Source organism: Anastrepha obliqua, chromosome 4, assembly GCF_027943255.1.
Source record: "Anastrepha obliqua isolate idAnaObli1 chromosome 4, idAnaObli1_1.0, whole genome shotgun sequence".
Taxonomy (NCBI): Eukaryota; Metazoa; Arthropoda; class Insecta; order Diptera; family Tephritidae; genus Anastrepha; species Anastrepha obliqua.
This window is the reverse complement of record NC_072895.1, coordinates 94293908-94317923: the sequence shown is the minus strand read 5'-3', so window position 1 is coordinate 94317923 and position 24016 is coordinate 94293908. Positions and strand designations below refer to the sequence as shown.

General features: G+C 35.7%; 1 protein-coding gene across 2 annotated transcripts in view; it reads right to left on the bottom strand.

Annotated features, from left to right (window-relative positions):
* LOC129245259 (putative fatty acyl-CoA reductase CG8303) overlaps positions 1-24016 on the bottom strand; it is a 74241-nt gene that overhangs the window by 3407 nt on the left and 46818 nt on the right. For both annotated transcript variants that reach the window (XM_054883325.1, XM_054883324.1), the window contains exons 3-4: positions 12930-13338; positions 2938-3442 (exon numbers count right to left, since the gene is read on the bottom strand). In XM_054883325.1, the coding sequence (XP_054739300.1) occupies positions 2938-3442; positions 12930-13205 (781 nt within the window). In that variant the 5' untranslated portion in view covers positions 13206-13338. The remainder of the gene's footprint in view (positions 1-2937; positions 3443-12929; positions 13339-24016) is intronic.

Here is a 24016-nt window from a genome sequence, read left to right as displayed (position 1 = left end):
GTTTGTAGCATTGTAGAGCATTCAGTTTGAAAAGGAGATTATGGACATATCTAAATGCCACAAATGAATTAATTTAATGGACTATGAATAAGTTCGTGCGGTTTTTTTTCGAAATTTGAAACTTTATTGACGTAAAATGGTTACAAATTTAATATTCAAAGTATTGTCCATCGCTTACTACTACTTTTTCCCATCTTTCTGGCAATTCACGGATTCCCTTTGTGAAAAATTCGGTCGGTTTTGCCGCAATCCACGAATCGATCCATTTTTTGACTTCATCGTAATTACGGAAGTGCTGGTCAGCCAGGCCATGTTGCATCGATCGGAAGAGATAGTAATCGGATGGCGCAAGGTCTGGACTATACGGCGGGTGGGGTAGGACATCCCATTTGAGCGTTTCTAAGTATGTTTTGACCACTTGTGCAACATGTGGCCGAGCATTGTCATGTTGCAAAATAACTTTGTCGTGTCTATCGGCGTATTGCGGCCGTTTTTCTCGCAGTGCTCGGCTCAAACGCATCAATTGTCGTCGGTAGACATCCCCCGTAATCGTTTCATTCGGTTTCAGTAGCTCATAATACACAACACCCAGCTGGTCCCACCAGATACACAGCATAACCTTCAGGCCATGAATATTCTGCGCCGACGTCAATGTTGAAGCATGGCCAGGGTATCCATACGTTGCCCGACGTTTTGGATTGTCGTAATGGACCCACTTTTCATCGCCAGTCACAATTCGATGCAAAAAACCCTTTCTTTTGTGCCGTTGAAGCAGTTGTTCGCATGCCATAAAACGGCGTTCAACGTCTCTTGGCTTCAATTCATACGGCACCCAATGGCCTACCTTTCGGATCATTCCCATGGCTTTTAAACGTTTGGAAATGGTTGATTGATCAACTCCCAAAGTTTTTGCAACCTCTTCTTGCGTTTGAGCCGGATCTTGATCGAGCAATTCCTCCAATTCGGTATCCATGAACTTTGGCGGCGCACCCTCGCGTTCTTCGTCTTCCAAGCCAAAATCACCACTTTTAAAGCGTGCAAACCACTTCTGGCACGTTCGCTCAGCTAGAGCATGCTCACCATAAACTTCCACCAAGATACGATGACTTTCGGCTGCTTTTTTCTTCATATTAAAATAATGAAGAAGAATTCCCCGCAAAAACACATTATTTGGCACGAAATTCGACATTTTCAAGTGTGGTAAAAATATTGTTGTTTACGCTTCAAATAAAAAACTTATACTGACGTTTGTGCCTTATGACAGTAGCTCTCCAATGAATGTTTGGAAATGTGGATCGATGGAATAATAATCAAGTTACGCCATCTGTTGTAAAACCGCACGAACTTATTCATAGTTCCTATTATTTTTTCTTATTCGCGATAAAAAAAATTTCCATGGTAAAAAACTCAGTGGGTGCAGACTTAACTTAATTCAGATCAACTTTGCAACGCGCCAAAGCTTTGTATCTTCGATTATATCAGCATGACAGCCGCAGTAGACATATAAGCAATGGAGTGCGTAAAGTTCAAAATAAAGATTTTCATAACTCAAAATAATTGTTTTTATTTAATGAAAACGTTACCTATTAAAAAAAAAAATAAATAAATAAAATGGGCCTCCAAAATATGATCAATTAAACATTTCAGTAATTTCAGACCAGACAAAGTTTAGCATTATACGAAGTGAGACAAGAAAGTTAGAATGCAAAATTATGCAGATTGAAGTGGAAAAATGAGCATAACTGTGCTGTTGAACAACAAAGATACTGCCAAAATAGAGGAGATTTGTAAACAAAAATAAAAAGTTAGGTTATGTTAATAAAAAAAAGGATGATAATGGAAAATTTAAAAGAGAACAAAAAAATGCTTCTTAAAAAGGTAGTCAAAAATCTAGAATTACGTTAACTTAAGAGCTGACTCAGTCACTCTCATAGAGGTAGCGATACTACGACAGAGACTACCATCTCTGCCTTTTCTCAACCATGGAAGCTTGCAAGCAAATTAGTAACCACTTAGTACACTTAAAAGGATGATGGATGATGGAAAAAGGAGTTCAAAGTGTTAGTCATTAAATTTAATTTGAGGAAAAATGTTCAAGTGTGACTAAGAGTGAAGTCAGAAATCTATCGCACTCTTTGAACTGGCCCTTTCAAGCACTCAAGTTTTGTGTTAACTGTTGGAGGTGGTAGCAAAATAAGGAATGCTGAATAAGAACTTCACTATATGAGGCTACTTCTACTACTACTTGAAAAAATATTTAGCGCAGCTCGCTCATTGAATAATGAAGAAGAAGATGCATAAAATATAAGATATAGGAAGAGCGCAGCTACTTTTTTTTCTAATTTACTTACAACAATTTGCTACAATACATATTTATGCAGAGCAACGACCCTTGCTTGTGGAATGTTATTGTTAAAAAGAGATAGCTCCTATTCAAAATTGGTAGAACAACAACAATATACTTTTTCACATATTTATGTTTTCTATGTATTTGTATGTAACTTTTTAAGTATATATTTTTGCTAACTTTATTAATATTTGTCCAAATTTTTATTTGAATTCCCTAATATGTAAATTAAATGTTAAATTATTCGCCATCGCCAACCGGAATATCGATGATGGTGGTGTGTGTGATTGATGAACCTAGCAGTGGAGATTCTATAGTTATTTCTTATTGTATTATAGTCAAGATAAAAAAAAGTTAAAAAATTTAGCAATTTGAAGAAATTTACAAAATAAATCGCGTAAAAAAATTAGTTGCTAAGTGTAAAAATTTACGTACTATTTTTTCTGTTTTCGCAAATTGTACCTGCTTTCGCCATCTACCTACAACTTAATGCCGATTTATCAAAGCTTAATCCATTTTGGCATTCGCGTTGAAAACAATTACACACTCTCATCTTGCATCTTTCATATCTCATCTCTCCCTCAACTCACCTATCGATGGCCGCACAATGGCCGCCGGCAAGCCAGACATCTCCGCCATTAGCAAATTCTCCGATAGGTTCTTTGTGAAGGTGTATGTGTTGGGATGATCGTTTATAATCTCTTTGCATTTCTCATCTGTGAAATCTTCCCAATAAGCATCATCTTCAGCCATTTTCATCATTTCATACGGATCGAATTGCGACTTGTAGACCTCTTCGACGATTAGGCCGCGATTATTGCTGTTACAAAAGGCAGTGGAGAGGTAAATGTAGGCGTGGAGATTCTTCAATTTCTTTGCCAATTCAATGGTGCGCATTGTGCCGGTCACATTGGTTTTGATAGCCGTACGTAACGGAGAGCTGAATTTAATTGTGGCTGCGCTATGATAGATCACATTCACCTTGTCGATGAGTTCGTTAAGAATTATTTCGCTGAAACCGAAATTCACTTCGCTTAACTCGCCGACGACTGGCACAACTTTAGCGAGTGTTTTCTCATTACATTTCTGGAAGATCTGTGGGAAGATAAAACGGTGGTAGATTGTGAAAATTGTGATTGGACATAAAGAATTGGGGAAGAAAAGGAATAATGAAGAATTACAATCAAAATTTGAAAAATGTTTGTGATTATTTAATATATTTTTTAAGCACTCATTTTACTTAATTTGCCACTTTCTTACTGGCGGAGATTTATTTACTCTCAACAAAACTCTAAATCTCTCCCTCTCTTCGAAAAAGCATCACTTAAGAATATATGTGAATATATTACAATATATATAATTTTCTTTACTGGGCAGCACAGTTCTGCCACTTGGTTATGAATTTAAAGAATTATTAAAAAAAAAAACAGAAAAAAATCTCCAGCATGTATAGGGTGGGCCATGTAAAATTTGCTTTTTGAATCGGCTATAAAAAAAAAACTAATAAATATTTTTTCAAACTTTTTTTTTTATTTTGAAGATTGAACATTGTCATTTATGAATGAAAAATAATATCGTTCAAGTGACTGCCACGACTGGCTTTACAGTAGGCCATTCGATCAACCTAATTTTTAAACACATTTCGATTGTTTGGGGTCCAATTTCATGAATGGCAACTTCGATTTCGTGTTTTAAAGCATCAATCGTCTCTGGATGGTTCGCATAGCATTTGTCCTTAACAGCTTCCCACAAAAAATACTCCAACGGGCTTAAAGCACAGCTCCGAGGCGGCCAATGGATATCCTAATTCAAAAACGGTAGCCAAAAGTTCGAGTGTAACTTTGGCAGTGTGACAAGAAGAAGACTCACTACTTTGGAAATATGTTTTCAATATTTCCCAATTTTGTTCAAGCGTATAGCGTCCCATTTCGTAAATGTCAAACCTTTAAGTAAATTATGAACACATTTGACATGTCATTTGTGTTACCATTCTCAAAAAAATAGGCGGTTCAAACAGCAAACGCTATATGGCCCACCCTGTGTATCAAAAATGATATTTAGGTAACTGCAATCCAAACGCAATTTCTTATAGCGTTGCCACCTAATTTTTATTTCAAAAATAATAGTATGACATAGTTTAATTAAACTCTAAGTGGATTTGAGACGGAAAGTGTTAAACAATAATATACAAGTATTTGTGTGTGGCGTTGCCACCTAATTTTCATTGGTAAAATAAAAATAAAATACAGATCTGAATGAAATATTAGGATATGGATATCAAACTTTGAAAGTGTTTGAGAAAGCTTTATTAAAAACAGCAATAGCGTTGCCACCTAATTTTTATTTCAAAAATAATAGTATGACAGAGTTTAATTAAATTCTAAGTGGATGTGAGACGAAAAGTGTTTAACAATAATATAAAAGAATTTTTGAGTGGCGTTGCCACCTCATTTTTATTCTTAAAATAAAAATAAACTGCAGATCTGAATGAAATATTAGATTATGGCTATCAAACTTTAAAAGTGTTTCAGAAAGATTTAATAAAAAACAGAAATAGGCCACCTAATGCTTATTTTAAATATATTAGTATGTCATAGTTTAATAAAATTTTAAGTGAACGCGACACGAAAAATGTTAAAAAATTAATATAAAAGTATTTTTATTTTGCGTTGCCACCTAATTTTTATTGGGAAAATAAAACTTAACTACAGATATGAATGAAATATAGGATATGTAAATCAAATTTGAAAGTGTTTGAAAAAGCTTTAATAGAAAACAGTAATAGCGTTGCCACCCATTCTTAATTCGAAAAATATTTTTAAACGCATATTTAATAGATAATATTTCCATTAAATATTAGAATATCGATATCAAACGATTGGTATTTGAAAAATTTTATTCAGAAAAAAAATATCCAGCAAAATAACGAAAAATCAGAAAGCTTTTTACGCTGTTTCGATTTGACTATTACTTTTGAAACTCTTGGTTTTGTACTTCTAATATAGGGCATTAGAAAGTCTAAAAGTAGGGTTTTAAAAAACAGCCAAGGCTCTTAGAATCATAGCAGTGAATAGGAACTACGCTTAGAAAAAGTGTTGACAATATTGCACGGCAGGTCCTGCGTTGGAACGCCTTCCAAAAAGTTGGCCGAGGAGTGGATAGACCACGTACCACCTGGAGACGCTCAACCGAAGCTAAAATGAACTGTCTTGGTCATAAATGAAACGAACTTCGGATATATTGCTCCAAACCGTACTCGCTGGCGAAGTGGCGTAGCTGACGCACTATTCTCCAATAGGAGTTGAAGGAATTCTATACTTATATACATATATTTTAGAATTATTTACTATTGTCAGATTTGGCCAATTAGTTTGACAGCGTAGCTGAATTGTACGAAATTGCTTCCTCGTTTGTGCTTCATTTCTACCCATTCATATTCAACACAGGTAAATTTAGCTTATAAACACTTAACCATTAGTCGACTTTCTGTTTCTTCTGCATCGGCTGAGATTATATCTCGTGCATAAATTACTTTTGAGTAGAGTAAAGCCGCAAATCAGCTCTTTAGCGATACTCAAACAAAGTGAATCAAAATCAAATAGTGTGGCTCTGATGTTAACTCCATTTAATTTTCAAATCTAGTTAAAAAATAATCATTAATGTTTAAAAGTTTTAACTGTGTGTGAATACAGAGTCCAAACAAAATGTATGATTTATTGGAAAGAGGGGAGGTTGTACTTCGATAAGTTGCTTTAGAAACCCCGCTCTCAAAATCAATCTTTCACCGGTTGATATGTCTACTCCTTCTTTACGTCATGGCATCATATTCGAGAGGAAGCTGTGTACGAGTTCCTGGAAGGAACGGGATTCAGTGGACTATATTCGGAGCCCGTGCAAGTGGCTGCGCAATGTGCAATGAATTATGAGAAGGCCAGGTGAGTATTCTCAGATTGTTCTTAGGGAGGGTTATGAGATGCTTGAATCCCATTTGACTATACCCACCAGAAAGGACATCACAAAAATTTGGTGCTAGCTTCACGCTGCTCTCACGCCAAAAAAAAAAATATACTCTCTTTAATACTTTAATACTGCCGATATTTGAGCAGACTTTGAAAAACGTAAATTTATTTTAAAGTGCTGCCAGTGCAAAGTGTGAGAATGAAGTTCAAAGGCAAAGACGTTTCAGAAAGATCCACCTACAGGACTCCACATTACGTTTATCAGGAATAAGTTTGAAAGGGAGGAGACTACAGACATCCATAAGCGCCACAAGAGAAAAGAACAATTGAAAACTTATCGTAAAGCTTCAAGAAAATCTGTATGGTAAGAGGTGCCTGAAATTCGCAACAGTTAGTTGATAAATATATATATATATATTAGGGCGGATCGATTTAAAAATCGCTCATTGCTCTGTGAAAATCGTATTCTAGGGATCAAAATAAGAAACTTTGCCGAAGGAACCATACCTCTAAAACGAATTCTGATGTCCCCCAATTTGGGTCGAACGAAAAATCCCACTTTGACCCATTTAGAGTGCTCCAATCGAGTATAAACGTATGACCGACCCCCACTAACTTTGGACGGCCGATCTACCCATGCCAGTGGCACACCCCCTGGAACTCCCCTGGGGGGTTCCCCATACAATCATTTCAAAATATCACCATTTTTGGCCTTTATATGAGAAAAGAAACTAAAAACTTCGACCCAAATTGGGGGACATCAGAATTCGTTTTAGAGGTATGGTTCCTTCGGCAAAGTTTCTTATTTTGATCCCTAGAATACGATTTTCACAGAGCAATGAGCGATTTTTTTGCCTCCCCACAAATCGACCCGGCCTAATACTCGTATATATATATATATATCTTTGTATATAATTGGCACGTACACCCTTTTTGGGTGTTTGGCCTCCTTCTATTTGTGGTGTGCGTCTTGATGTTCTTTCACAAATGAAGGGACCTACAGTTTCAAGCCGACTCCGAACGGCAGATATTTTTATGAGAAGCTTTTTCATGGCAGAAATACATTCGGAGGTTTGCCATTGTCTGCCGAGGGGCGACCGCTATTAGAAAAAATATTTCTATCATTTTGCTGTTTGATGCACGAAGATTTGAACCTATGCACTTCCGAATAGTAGTCATGCACCAACGCATTCGACTACGGCGACGATAACTTTCACAAATTTAGCATAAAAATGACATCTCATTTCACTGTCATTATTCCATATTCGTTTGTTGCTCACCCAACTCCATTTAATCTGGCATGAGAAGCTGGCTTACGAAGTAATAAAAAAAATTCACAAGCTTTACGAGTCGGAGCTCAGGTATCTACAGCACACAAATTAAAGTGAATTACTTACATTTTGTTTTTGCTATTAAGTAGCAATTCCATTTTAGCTGTTCTTTTTCATATACTTCACATTTTTTGAAGTTTCTCACATTTCTACCGACTCGGCCCATTCAACAGGCGGCAACAACTTCCTTCTTGTGAACTTTTTTAATGACTTGTAAACTAAAAAATTTTGACTTGATTACGCAATTACGTATAAATTTATTGCAATTGTTTTGCGTAGGCCAACAAAAAGGTAACCGTAATAACTAACAATAATAATAACAACAACAGCACCGCATTTAAGAGTCATGTAGACGCATTAATTAACAACTTAAATCGCACTTCGTATGTCATTAAATGTACAATTATTTTAATACAAATGTACACTTTTATAGCCACTAACTGCTGCTGTATATAATAATTTCAGAGCATGGGTGGCGTGTCGCGCATGCGTCGCATTGAAGCGCACCAGCGGACAACGGTCAGTGACTTGAGTGCGTGTGGGTGGTGTCACCAAATGAAAAGAGAAGTGGAAAAGTGAATAGGAAAAAATATCAAAAAAAAAGAGTAAAAAATAAAAATGTAAAAAAATAAAAAATAAATGAAAAAGTAGCAAAAATAAACAAGGGGGAAAAAATTAAAATATCAAACCAACCGCATTAACAAAGCCTGCAACTTTCCCCTGTGTATTTAATTTTGTTACTTTAATAATTTCATTTTCTTTAATTTTCTCTTCACTTCCGTGCCTCATTTCTTTGTAAATTTCTATTTTTCAGCGCATTTGCCCACATCCGCCCTTTTTGGCAGTTGTCGCAGTTCACTGAATGTCACTCACTCAGTATCAACTGTGGGCGGTTACGGCTGGGTGCTGGTGTGTTGTGGTTTTGGTTTTGGTTATACCTTCGAGAGATTGTCGCACTCGCCTTGCTTTGTGGTGCTTGTGATGCTTGAGTGAAAATGTGAATGGGAACTGGGGATAATTATATATGTAGGCTGCAGCTGCTATATACTGCCAATTTAAAAATTCGTGTGTTTCAGTTAATTTGGTGCAATTAAATTTTCTTTTACTTTGCTTTCTATGCCCGGTTAGTTGCTGAAGTTTATTTAACCTCTTCAGTTCCCAGTATAACCCACAGGTGAGGAGAGTTGAAAAAATTATATTTGGATCCAAAGTGATTCTAGAGCAAGACAGATGTTGGATCCACCTAAAATGCTCGCGTGTGAAATCCAGATTCTTTGAAAGAACTATGTTGCTTGTTAAATATGAATCAAAAAAAGCAGTGGTGAAATTTCTTTCAAAAGAACATTTTTAGTATAATTCACTGAATTACTCATACCCAATGTTTTTTTCTTTTTTATCGCGAATCCTATCATCTAATTTTCATGTTAAACCGGTCCCTATAGCCAAATAACGATTTTAGATTAAAGAAAAAAATCGAAAAAAAGATAGATGAAAAAAATGTTTAGGATCTGGAAAATCCATTGGTCGTTCAGAAACGTGTGACATATAAAGTTAAAGATGATTAAATTTGCTATCTTTCGTTTAAACTGCAACTTTAAAATGTTAAAATGAAATCTTCCCAACAAATTTACGAAGGAAAAAAAATAGTAAGACAAAAATGTAAGAATGATTGTTCATTTTTTTTTTTTGTCGGGACAACTAGCAAGTGCAGCACTCAGACATTAATTGAGTCCATTGTACTACACTTGGATTCCCTTTTAATTTTCTTTAAATCTACCCAATCTCCGAAGAAATCTGAGTAGATCTTGTGGTGCCAAGGAGCCAAGATGGTCGCTTCTTAACACATCAGTGCCAAAGACCTCAAACCTGATTCGAGCGACGGCGGGTACAGACACACAGGAAGTGGTCCGCCGTCTCATCCTCCTCTTCACAACCTGGGCAGAGTACACTGTCTGAGATGCCCAACTTTTCCATGTGCTTTGCCCATAGAAAGTGGCCCGTCATCAGTCCAACCAGCCGTCTGCACTCCCCTCTGCTTAATGACAGAAGGGTTTGCGACAGTCGATCGGACATGACAGGTAACATCAGTTTTGTCCATCTGCAGCCTTTCTCAGCCTGCCAAGCTTGCTTGTGGGTGGTAGTTACCCATTTGCTAACCGTGGCCGTGATGGCCGCAGAAGGGAGTGGCAAAGCGGGCTCTGGGAGTAGCAAAGTTGGCCTCAGAGCCCATCTTAGCTAAGGAGTCAGAGGTCTCGTTACCCGCGATACCCACATGTCCCGGGACCCATGTTATCATCAGGATATTATGTCTACCGACATAGTTCAGCCTGGATTTACAGGACTTGACTACCCCTGATGTGGTTGGAGGGCTGTCTAAGGCCATAAGCGCAGCTTGGCTGTCGCTGCAGACACATATGGATCCGCCTCTCCATTGTTTTTCAACAACAAAGTTCATCGCTTCTTGAACTGCATACACCTCCGCTTGAAACACAGATGCATGCATTCCAAGAGCAAAGTGCAGTTTTGTCCCGCTGGATTCCACGTAGACCCCAGAGCCGGAGCCATGCTCGGTCCTGGAGCCATCCGTAAAAATGGAAAAAAATTTTGCCGGGCTCATTTTCTGTGTCTTTGTTTCAACGTGTGATTTCCATAGGAGCTTACTATCGAGGATTACTCCAAGATATTTAATTTCCTTGGATAGCTGGATTGTGACTCCTTTTAGCTTTGGCAGAACGAGTCCATCACGCTTCCTCTTTCTGCTAAAGAGGACAATACCAGCTTTGGCGGGATTTGCCGATAGCCCATTCGCACAGCACCACGTGTCAATCCGATCCAGAGTTTTCTGCACTTTCGTGCAGATGTTCATAAGCGAAGGGCATGTTAGCAAACAAGCAACATCGTCCGCATATGCTTGTGCGTAGACTCCCGAATCGTTTAAGGTGGTGAGTAGAGGATCGATTACCATGCACCAGAGCAATGGAGACAGCACACCGCCTTGGGGGCAGCCTCTAATAACCCCAGATGACACCAGCAGATCTTCCTCTGCTCGCATCGAAACGATTCTTTGGGCCAGCATCCTACGAATCCAATTTACTAGCACCCGGTCTACGCCGTGCCTACTAGCAGAGTTACACATACTATCAAAAGTGGCATTATCAAATGCCCCCTCTATGTCTAAAAAGATACCCATAGCGTAGTCCCTTCTGTCGATGGCCAGCTCTACACTAGCAACAAGGTTTTGCAGTGCCGACTCGCAGGATTTTCCACTCTGATAGGCATGCTGAAATAGAGACAGAGGGTGAGCCTTCAGCGACTTCTGACGTATGCGTAGTTCCACCAGTCGTTCGAGACTTTTCATGCTGATGGGTCTAAAGCTTTTGGAGCTGGTGTAGTCCTCTTTTCCAACCTTTGGGATGAAAGCGACCCTCACCATCCTCTAAGAGCGTGGTATGTAAGCCAGTGCCAGGCATGCCGAGAAGATTTTCTTCAGGGCTGCTGTCATAGCATAATAATAAGAAAAAAAAGGGTTTTTTCGGAAAAAGAAAAATTGGGGAAAAATTATTTTTAAAAAAAGATTTTGAAAAAAAGATTTTAAAAAAATTGGGGAATATTTTCGAAAAAAATTTTGGAAAAAAAATTGGAAAAAGTTTCGAAAAAAAATTTGTTTGCTTATTATTTAAAAAATTTTCGAAACAAATTGTTTTGGTTTTTTTTCCAAAAATTGGTTTTTTCGATTTTTTTCTAAAATTGTTTTTCGAAAATTGTCTTTAATTTTTTTAAGTAATAAGCAAACCAAAATTTTTTTCGGAACTTTTGTCAAAATCCGTTTTTCAAAATTATTTTGTTTTTCAAAATTATTATTTTTCAAATTTTTTTTCGAATTTTTGTTTAGATTATTTTTTCGAATTTTTTTTTACTATAATAATTTTTTAAATCTAACATATTTAGTTAACCGTTATTTGGCGATATCTCGAAAACTACATGACCAAACAAAAACTATGTGGATTTTTGGACTCAGCAACCGATTCTACATCAGAATTGGCTGGTCTGGTTCTTGTTTTTCTTTGGCTGTAAATTGCTGCTTTTTTATTGTTTTAAAAAATATGGACTTCAGAAGTAAATAAAATATTTACGCAATAAAAGCTATTTTATTTTATTTATTTATTTTATTTTTAATAAACTAGAAAATTTTCTTAAAATATAATAGTAAAGCTCAAATTTTTTTTGTAATTGTTTTATTGATTTCCTTTTGGCCAACAAATATCCTGCCATATACAAGAAATGTCTCATCTCTCTCATCTAATACACTACGTCCAACACTCGGCTATGAATTAGCTATTGTATAATCTCAAATGTACACCCACTACAAGGGAGGTAATTAATCCGGTGCCCATTTTGCAAGGCCCCAGTCAGTGTACTGCATTTATTAGCCTTTTGCCCTGACTATAGTGACAAAGATATCAGCTGAGATACTGTCTATGGAGACGCTTCAACATTTCTCATACTCGTAAGGTACACTGAAGAGTAAAAACCGAACGAAGAACAAGCAAAAAAAAGGTGTCTTCGAAGAAAACAAAAGTTACTGTACTCGACGGTTTACACCTGACTTGGCTCTCTATAACTTTTCATTTTCATTTCAAGCAAAAAGTTCTTCAATCACTTAAGTATGAGATGAACTTTGAAGCTCGATAATTTGATTTTTGTGGAACAAGAAGAGTCTTACCAGGAAACCAGAAGAGATCCTGGTCATGAACTAATTCACTAGGGCAGCCTTGGAATTTTCCACCCTAGCACAAATTACGTTACGTTATCCGGGGTCTTCAGTACTACGAAAGAATGGAAGGCGACAATCAGCGCAATGACTCGCAGAGGGAGCAACGAATCGTAATCGATCGCTGTTCGAAAATTCGGAACTACTTTACTCTGTGAGTACCTGTGAATGGGAAATCTGACTATTTAGCCATAACGGACTTTGATTGAATGTTACTTGATCGACAAGCATTTACAATATCCCTTTCATATAGTAATTACAGAGATACATCGATTAGCAACTTGCACCTCTCAGGCTTAGCGCGAGGTATCCGCAATGTTAGAAAGTCTAGCTACTTGTCAGCTCTTTCTGAATAGATGGAACTGCAGGCCACTTGTGGTATTGCTGGCAGATAATTTTTCTTGATACAAACCCATACGTTTGGTCGACCATCTTTAACAGTAGAACGCTTTTTATGCGTCTTTTCAGCTTGAGTACTGTTTTTTGTCATTAATAAACCATTTTTTTATTTTCTCACTTACCGGCTTCTGCAGCAAACGACTGATACGTTCATTGGGATCGAACTTGCGCTTGCCTCTGACTAGTACATAGATGGTGCCAATGTCGGGATGTGTGTCCAAGAGTTCTGCAATCAGCACAGTACCCAAAAAGCCAGTGCCGCCAGTGATGAAAACATTTTTATGCGCAAAGAACTCTGGCACAGTGGAGGTATTCTTCAGATTCTTCAGGTTTTTCTCATTTTGTTCCTTATGCGACAACTCCTCAGTGCTGCTGCCATGCTCGCTGATGACAGCCATCGCGTAATTGAGATTAGTTGGCGGCGCCAATGTGATTGCTTTCAAAGTGGCGGGACGTAAAAAACTTAGCGATTAAGCGAAGTCGACTTGATGAATTAAGTGGACGTTCAGTAGGATTTCTTGTAAGCAGGTACTGAAAAGAGAAAGAAGTAAGAGAATAAAAATAAATTACAATTTTTTTTTTTTATTACATTTATAATATTTGATATGGAACTTTTGTGACATCACTTGTTTGCTGAAAGAAAGTTTTTTTTCTTAAATGGGCGGAAATGAGCCTGGTTAGCTAGTTTTTTTTTTTTGCTGTATATTTATAAATGAACCGCACAGACTGGATAAAGTTATGTCTTATATAACTATTAAAGAAGTTGGTAACCTGGATGTGACAACAAAATAGTGCGGATGCGCTTGTTGGATTCTGGATGAATCACCACTTCAACCAACCAACCAGGGATGCCATTTATAAGCGGATAATTTGTATCTCGAGATTTCGGGATATTTTCAAGGGAATTTCGGGGTGTGTCCCGGCATTCACCTTGGAACCTAACTTTTTTACTTTTTAGTACAATTTTTCTAGACTTTAGCTACGCAAAATTACTTTTTCGCAGGCCAAAGGGGGTAATTTCATATTTGTGTAAATGTATAAAAAGCATAAAAAGCAAACGCCGATTCGTTAACATTTTGGGTTGATTGTAAAAATGTATATTAAAAATTTAACAAAAAAACAAAATTTATTCAGTTCGACTAAACGATTTGATTTAAGTAAATTAAAACGAATTTCTTGGAAATTCGAACATTTTTGTGTAATAAAATTTTATAATAAACTACTTTTTACCACTTTCACTTCGATATTCAACAATTTTCGGGATCTTGATATAATAAAAGTTGGTTTCGGGATTTTTTCGGGACTAGAAAAACACTCTCATATTAGAAGAAAATATGTTTAGTAGTAGTAAACAAGTTTTTACTACTTTAAATTTGACATATAATTTTTTCGGGATCCCGATTTTAATACAAGCTGATTTCGGGAGTTTTCGTGAACAGAATAACAATTTCTTATTAGAAGAAAATAGTAGTAAAAACCAGTTTTTCCCACTTCCAATTCGATAATCAATTTTTTTCGGGATCCTGATATAATAAAAGTTGGTTTCGGGATTTTTCGTGACCAGAAAAACGCTCTCTTATTAGAAGAAAATATGTATAGTAATAGTAAATGGAGTTCTTCAAAGCCGCTTTGCTGAGATTTTGAATTTTTTCGGTTCCGACATTCTGCTAGCAAACCTGGAATATGACTCACGTACACCGAATTTAGGTAACTTATTTCGGTTTTTTGCTCTTGGAAGGCGAGAAAATATTTATATACATATAATGAATTTTTAATTTTTTTTTACATCAATATTGCTGTAACGAAAACGGCGACTGCACAAAGCCGTCGGCCAAAACAAAATCAAAAATTGTGGAAAAACCATGAGCAACATTTGCACTTGACCATTGTCGGTGTCGACGAAAGCCTTAGCACTGGCGATAGCAGCAGTCACAGTCACAGTCATAGTCAAAGCGACAATCATAGGTCTTTGGCTTGACGCGGCAACTTGTCGCTAGCTGGCCTTGTGCGCATGCGTTTGCACCCAACCCTGGCCTTGATGAGTGCTTGCTTGCGTTCAAATTAGTAGCGCGAGAGCAAATCATTTTATTTTTCTGCTTCTTCCTCCTCTTTGAATGAGGTGTTGATTGTGTGGAGGTTATTCTTTTTAGTTAAGTGTTTTTTTCCTCTAAATTTTTGTTCTTTTGCAATATTCACTTCGTATTTTTTTTAATAATTTTAATAACACCTTTTCATTGCATCCGTTAGCCGGTACATTGGCAAGGTTTGTATTAAGAATTCGCTTTGACTTTGACTTTGACTTCGGTTAGCGCAAATTTGTTTCTTCGCAAGCGGCCATACGAGAATGGTGGAGGGTGGGGTTTCAGAGCTGAGTTTGCTTTTTGCTAGTGTGACAAACAAAGTGATTTATAACTTTGCATTGAATATTTAGTGACGCAGTTAGCTTTTCGCTACTCGACCATGATGAGATGCGTACAATAATGAAATGTGTTAATAACAACAAGGCCCTTTGGTGGATAGTCTGCTGGCGTAGTTGCTCAGAGTCGACAGACACAGCTGTTTTCCGTGTGATTCTCTTTGTTAGTATTGTGCGAAAGGCTGTCATAAGTCACTAACAATAGATTGAGTCTCACAGGAAATGCTGAGTGAACTCAACATTAAAAAAAGTGCGTGTAGCTTAGTACATATATCAGAAGTAAAACTTTCAAGGCAGACAAAGAAAGAGGGAGAGACCCAAGAGAGAATGAGAGAGAGAGAGAAAGAAAGAATATATATCTAAATAAATTCACAACATTTGTGGAGAATACAAATAGACAAAATTTACAAGAAACGGAGAAGGGTCGACCGGTGTAGGTAAACGCCGGACACAAACCGTGGCACCAACGCGCACTACTCCGAGCATTTATCATCCGCACAAACGCAGCGATTCCAGGACCGCAGCAACGGCACAAATTACCGCAAGGCAATACCAATAAATCCGACGCCGGAATGGATAGCACTTTATAGTACGCACAAGCACTAGCCCGGAAACGGAAATAAGCGCCAAAAAGAAAGCACCAAAAAAAATGCCAAAAAATTGGGACACAAAAACGCCCCAAACAGTAGGCACCAAGGAAATATAACACCAAAAAGTAGGCACCAAAGATATATTTCCTACTAAGTGTATCTTAGTTCTATATGAGGTATAGCTCTCTCTATCCTTTTTCTCTACGTTATATCTTTTTTCTCTCTCGCGGAACGAAAATGCCCAAAACGTTGCATGGCCTTGAAATTTTACTCTCCATTCTCGCTCGTCCATCGACGCCTAAAAAGTTTCATTTAAAAAAAAAAACTGGATGTTAGTTCTTGTGAATTGAGATAATGCAGTTGCTATTCTTTAATTTGATCACTAAAACGCATGTTTGTTTTTTGGCCCAAAGGTTCTGTGAGCGAGTTCGCTTTAAATTTTCAAAGGACTGCTGACATTAAAAAATAATTTGCAAATGCATTTGCATGTAAAAAAAACCTTAGCAGATCTAAGTCAACCGAAGTGGCGACGGAGACGAGTGGAAAGCCTGCCAAACAAAAATGGGGCGAATTCTACTGCAATCGAGGTAAAGTGGCAACCCTATCCTGAACGCTTTGAAAAAACTAAGCGACGTGAGTCCATATCCTGTGCATAAAATTTGTTAAAATGTGTTGCAAAATTTGTTTTCTTCTAATGCAAATTTTACATCAAAAAACAGAAAGCAAAACAGGTAAAATTAACCCGCGCACAAAGCTAACTGAAGTTTAAATAATGATTCTACTATAAGAGAAGACTTTTATTTTTCATGTTCCGCTTTATCTAGGTATTAGAGATGTTAGTGGGGTTTACTCGACTTCGGGATTTCGGGATCCACATTTTTTTAAGTATTTAAAATTTCGAGGTCAGCTGATAGGAATCGCGGGACAATTTATTAATATTTTCTACAGGTATTGGAGGGATTAAGAATAAAATTACTTTAATTATAATTTATATAATTATAATTTTTTTATAATTATTTTACCTTTTTATCTGGCAGGAAATAGTATACATACATACATATTTATAAGTAAATTTTACCTCCAAAGTTGCCCTCTTGCCGGCAGGTTTTATGTGCACTAATTTTAGATGGCATTTAGATCTTATCAACACATTTTTTATCTAATAATCCGTACGTTCTAAAGCTTTTAGAATTGTAGCAGTGTTTTTAGACCAAAGAAAAAATTTAAGAAAAACGAAAAAAAATTTCATCTTACCGATGTTCCTTAACAAAACCTTAAACAAGTACGATTTAATATTCAAATGGTTTAATCTATCAAAACATAAAATTTGACAAAATGGCGGACGTTCAGAGATGAATAACCCTTTTCTCAAACTTTTTTTAAGTTTAAAGGTCCCAAAAAAATACTAAAGTCTTCGACTTGAAAGCTGCATTCGACAGTACGAAAAGGAGTTCCCTGTATGCCGCTCGTACGAGACGCAGAACTTAATCGCTCAGGCACCATTTTTTATAAGAGCGTACAATTGTTGGCGTACGCCATCAACTGCCTTAACAACCGCGCTGTTAGTTCTGCCTTTTCCAAATTGGATAAGAAAGCAAACCGAATGGGTCTGGTGGTGAACGAGGACAAAACGAAGTACCTCTTGTCATCAAACTCGCGTATCGGCATCCACGTCACTGTTGACAGTTATGATTTCGTGGTTGTAAAGGACTTCGTATACTTAGGAACCAACATTAACACCGATAATAATGTCAGCCTTGAAATTCAACGTAGAATCTCTCTTGCCAACAAGTGGTACTTTGGACTAAGTAGGCAACTGAGCAGTAAAGTCCTCTCTCGACGAACAAAACTAACACTCTACAAGACTCTCATCATGACCGTCCTAACGTATGGCGCAGAAGCTTGGACGATGACAACATCCGATGAAGCGACGCTTGGAGTGTTCGAGAGAAAGATTCTGCGTAAGATTTTTGGACCTTTGCACGTTGGCAATGGCGAATATCGCAGGCGATGGAACGATGAGCTTTACAACGACATAGACATAGCGCAGCGAATAAAGATCCAGCGGCTACGTTGGCTGAGTCATGTCGTCCGAATGAATACAAACGCTCCGGCTCTGAAAGTATTTAGTGCGGTACCAGCTGGTGGTAGCAAAGGAAGAGGAAAGCCTCCTCTGCGTTGGAAAGATCAGGTGGAGAAGGATGTGTGTGTCTTGGTGTGTCCAACTGGCGCCGATTAGCACGAGAAAGAAACGACTGGCGCGCTTTGTTAAACTCGACCAAAATCGCGTAAGCGATTTTCGCGCGAATTAAGAAGAAGAAAAAATAAAATACTCAAATACAAAAATAAAAAATCTTTATTCGTTTTCGTTTTACGCGCTTTTCAAAAAAGAAAAATTTAAATCCAGTGATTTATTGAATTCTTACTAAATTTCAAAAATTCATATTCCAGCTGAAGACCCGCATAAAAGGCATTTTGAATTTTTTGACCAAAATGAACTGCGAAAAATTTCGAGATGCCGGGTTTGCATAAAAAAACCCCGAAATCTCACAGTTAAAAATTAGCATAAATTCGAGTTCTCTCCGTTTGTGCGCCATTTTTCTGCTCTTCTACGCGTCTACGCGTGTATCTCAGGGGCTGCGCCAATACTCGGCGCGTTGAAATAGTTCGAGCGCCCTTCTGTCTGCATAAAAATTTAAGCTGATGCGCGATTTTAGATTTTTGTCAAGTCAACAATTAATTACAGTGCAGTTTTTTGACCTGAATTTAAAAATTTAATTATCACAAAGTCTTTTGAATGCCACTCAACACTTCCCTATTTTCTTAGCCTCTTTTTGCCGCATAAATGCATATATACATACGCACTTACATATGTACATGTATATGTGAGTATGTGTGTAATTTTAGCGACCTGTAAATATCACCAATGAATCAAGTTAACTTTATGGCTTCGATATTCCAAATGAGTTTTAAATACAAGTCTTTTGGTATGATTTCTTTATTTCAGTTGTTGAAGCGGTATTTGTGTCAAGGTCACTTTGATACATTTCAAATGAAGCTGCGCGTGCGTAATTCGATTACAATCAAATGCCTGTAGTACCAATACACATTGTATTATTTTATGAAAATGACCCATGTGTGTGTGTGTGTGTGCTTGTATATATGTGTATATACACATAAATGTTTTTGCTGCGTCATCGTAACCGGAACTAAATGGCTTTTTTGTCTTTTCAGCGGTTGATTTTTTACAGCGAAGTGGTTACAAAATAGTTTAAATACAGTTAGCACGCCAAAGATTTCCAAGTTGCTACAACAATAAGAAACATTTTAAAGACATGCCCATACACTGGCGATTCCGCATAACTCAGCACTAAAATTTGAAAATATTTTCCCCAGTTTTCTAAGGCTGTATTTGGTTTATCTCATGGTTCTTTATAAATATAAATTTAGCAGATAAATTTACATAATTTGAGAGAAAGCTATTCAAAGTTTTCAAAGATTCTTTTAAATATTTTATGTAACTAAAGAAACCCGTCTTAATTGAGATTAGAGATATTATGAATATTTTTTCATATATTTTATTAATTTTGTAATTGTTGCTCAATTTTTATTTTTATTTTTATTAAATATTAAATAAGGTCACGCAAAATTTAGCATTTTAGTATCCAGTAGTTAGTTCACCTTTAGACGCAAAAATTGCTTCGAGCCAGTCATTTTAAAACTCCAGATGAAGTTTCTGCATCGCGGACTTTTTCTTTTTAATTTTTTTAACTCTGTCTTACTTCTTTGTTTATAAATAAACACTGTGCGTTTCATAATAAGTGGCTCTAACGAGTTCAAGTCTGGATAGTTTCCAGACCAATCCATATTCCAAATTTAAAATTTCATCGTTTTCAATTATAAATTTTGAGAATACCACAAACTATATTTGGCTCGATGACATTCTGCGGCGTCATCTTGGAATACGACTTTTTTACTTTAGATTCCCCAAAGTGTTGCTCCACGACAGGCAAAACGTTGTCTATGTCGAGTGGTTTATTTTTGTTGTATCCATTATTCCATGTTTCCCCTAAGAGCCATGGGAAAATATATTTAATCTTCTCTCTCCCTCCTTATGCTTGGGAGATTGTCGGCGTAATGTAAATTAAATTTACTCACACTGGAACAAATCTAACTCCTCCTTTGCTCTGCAGTCCAATTTCCTTGCGTCTTTGGCCACTCTAGTCGCTTGGCTCCCATTTTTTGTGTGCAAAGTGGTTGTTTTGCTAGATATCTGCCTCCAAGACCAACTTTCCGGTGGCATTTGCGTACTGCTTCAACACTAACTGTCTCTTCACGATGTAGTTGCAGATTTCCTATAATTTTCTAGGCACTTTTAAGTCGATTTTTCAGGCTCATACGGGGGATAATGCTGTCATCTCGAATAGTGATTGTTCTTCTGGTTTAATTTTTTTTTTGGGACTTCCAATTGTTCTGCTTGGTTTCTCTGCTTCAAATTACATATTTGCATACCCCTTATTAATTCAAATTAAAAATATGCACTTTTTCAACGCACGTCAAGCGTTTTTACTTGAATCAAATGTTTAGTATTACGATGCATTTAATGCTTATTAATTAATTAATATTTTTTAATCAAGTTTCGGACATAAAATTCCTTTAAAATAACCGTTATTAGAACAAAGGAAACATACGAATACTTGAATAGATGCTGTGGTAAATTATGCGTGGCCGCCAGTGTATATGTACAAATGTACTTATGTATGAATGCAGGTATAATATTATGACACAAATAATGTTTTGCAGTTTCCTATGCATGAATTCTCTGTGGTCATCCTTTCGAAAGAACTTTAAGCATCTTTTCATTGCTTGCTTTTCGCACATTTCCGCCAAATGCTGCTCGCGAATGATACTTTTTCTGCTGTGGTTTATTGTAAAGTACAATTTTTTAAATAAATATTTCTTATTAGTTTTTATAAAATTACTTAACCACTTTAAAGTGCTACAATAAATATTATTTTATTATTATTATTATTATTATTATTTTTGTTTTTTTGTTTTTTTTTTTTGTATTGCATCCCAAGAAAGGAGTGATTTATATTAATTGGCGACAGCTTTGCTGCAAGGCAATAATTTGTAACAGGTACAAAGATTACAATTAAATAAATGTCTATAAATATTATATAAAATAGTTAACAATTTTACAAACAAGAAAAACGTTTACTGTAAAAAGTTTCGGATTATATGAAAAGAATTGAGTAAAACTGCTTTCTGCATGTCGAAAATTAAATATGTATTCTGGGAGTTGAAGAGTTTTCACGTTGTCTGCTAAGTTTTTATGCACTAGTACGTGGGCTGAGATAATAATTGGTAGTATGTGCACCTTCCTTAGCTTCCACTGGCGTTTGACATCAATGCCTAAGTCAGAATATTTGGATACCTTTTCCGCATATGTTTTTTGGATGTTTTGTTTAGAGGAACCTCAATATCAACTATATAACCAGTCGTTTAAGATTTATCAATCAGGAAAATATCTGGCCTATTGTGGTCTCTTGTGGCATTTGTTCAAATTGTTCGGTCATAATATAGAAGGTAGTTGGAGTCTTCTTGAACAGGTTCTGGGGTGTATCTGAAGTACGGAATTTTGCTTGGATTGAAGTTGTACATCTGCGTCAGTTTTAGATGTATTATTTTCGCGATGTCATTGTGTCTCTTCAGGTACATAGAGTTTGCCAGTGTGGTGCATCCCGCTAGCACATGGTCTAATGTCTCACTCCGCCTATTGCATATTCGACATCTGTCTGCAGCGGCATTTGGATCTTGCATTACATGTTTAATCTAATTTCTAGTTGGAATTACACCATCTTCTATGGCGAAAATGGTACCATCCGTTTCGGCAAATATTTTTTTATATTTTTTCCTTTTTTTATTTTTATTTTTATTTTGTTTATTTTTATTTTTTTAAGAATTTTAAAGTCCTACAATAAATATTATTTTATTATTTTTTATATTTTTTACTTTTTATTTTTTTTTTATTTTTATTTTGTTTATTTTTATTTTTTATTATTATTTTTATTTTTTTATTTTCTATATTTTTTACTTCAATATAATATCTATGTTTTTTTCCGAATATCTTTCTCTTCATATTTATGCTATAAAACTATTCATTATCGCATAGCCAAACTATGAGATGCATCCAAATTGAAACGATATCTTTCATACAAACTAATTTACACGCACAAAAAATTGTATCCCGTTCCTTTTTTTGTCTCATTTTATATTTTTATAGCATTTAATAAAACGTGCACTAAATTATACTGACCCTCTCAGCAAACATTCCAAATAAGCAATTTTGTTGCCATTTAGTTTTATGCTACAGTTTTCATATTTTCGCTGTTTCGCTCTCAAATGTGTTCCCCTCTCAAGTAATTATCCCACACGGAATGCACACACCCACCAGCAAGTTTGTTGCTTAAGTCTTTCATTGGTTGGTGCGTTGAATAACGTCAACATACCATAGTGTTATTGTTATTGGAGACGCACACAATTTCGAGCATGCCTTGGAAATGTAGACTTTTAAGTATCATAAATATTGACATTTATGTTAGAAAAAAGTTGTAAAAATATGTTTGTGCTGCTATTTATGCATATTTTTGGTTGTGTAAAGAACAATGACCCGTTTTATATGAGAAATGCGTGGAATTTTGGAATACTTGAAGGCCTTTAGCTAGAAGCGAATTATGTGGCAACGAAATTAAGTAATTTTACAAGACTGTGTGCGCATTAGTAAACTGTATTTGGAAAATATTTCGTATGTAAATCATTTATATTAGTATGTAGTAACTGGGAGTAAATAATATTTATAGATATTTGTATTTGCAAAACAAACCAATTTAGAAGATTTCACAATTCATATATACGTTTTCTTCAGCCAATTATATTTTTTTTTTGTTTTTTTTGGTTTTGTTTTTCATTGTGGTTCTTTTCACTGTAGTCATGCGAAGTCTACGAATAGTTTCAAATGTAAATTTGCTTGTTCGATTCAAATTAGATAGCTTAGCTAGCAATGGATTGTATATTTGGCAACTGATGTTTCTACGCATATTCGCACAAACGCGCTCATACCTGAGTTAGTGATAATATGTGCGACTCACTGCGTATTTTTTTATGCAAATTTATATTTTCAGTAAGCTAATGATTTAACTTTCTGTGTATTTTTATATGCGTGTATATATGTATATAATATATAATTTGGTAAATAAGTATATACTATATGTACCTACTTTGTTTTTGAAGATGTAAATGGGCTTGACTAAGATTTGATTTTACAAGAAATCGTGTTCATGGTCACGTTGATATTACAAACATGTGTCAGTCGCAAAAAGTGAAGGGTGCAAATGAGATGTCAAACTGATATGTAGGCACACTTTTTTTGAAAACAGTTCGCATATGTATTTAGTTAACATTAACATAGCAGTGTCGTGTAGAAGGTTATACTTGTGGATATTGCAAATTCTGCGGTGAGTGGTAAAAGTTATAAGAATGCCACAGATGACAGTTTGTAAGGCAGTAAGTAGTAATCGAAAGCAAAATAAAGTAGAGAGTACATGGCAAAAAGGGGAGTATAAAAAATAAAAATATTATATAAACAAATTTTATAATAAAAGAAGCTGAGAAAAAATGATGTCTAAAATGCTGCTATTTATGATAATACTTTATTTTACGCATGATCACCCGCGAAATATTATACTTTTTAGCATGACATAACCCAAGTATAAAACAATTTTTGTATGTGTAGTAAAAAAAATTTTTATAAAAAATTTTAATTAAATATTAAAAACAAAATTGTACAATATTTTTTTACTTTTAGTATAACATTACCTAAGCAATTTTGTTTGTGTAGAAAAACAAAAAAAAAGAAAAAAAAAACCTTTTTATAACAAAAAACAAAAATTAAATAGTTTTATAAAAAAAAAATATATAATAATTGTATACGTTTCGTATAACATAACCCAATTATAAAACAATTTTTGTAGGTGTAGTAAAACAATTTTTTTACACAAAATTTTTATTAATATTTTTACAAAAAAAATTTTATAATAATTTTTGACTTTAAGTATAACATTACCTAAGCAAAGAGCCATTTTTGTTTGTGTAGTAAAACAAAAAAAAAAAAAACAATTTTATAACAAAAAAAAAATTTAAT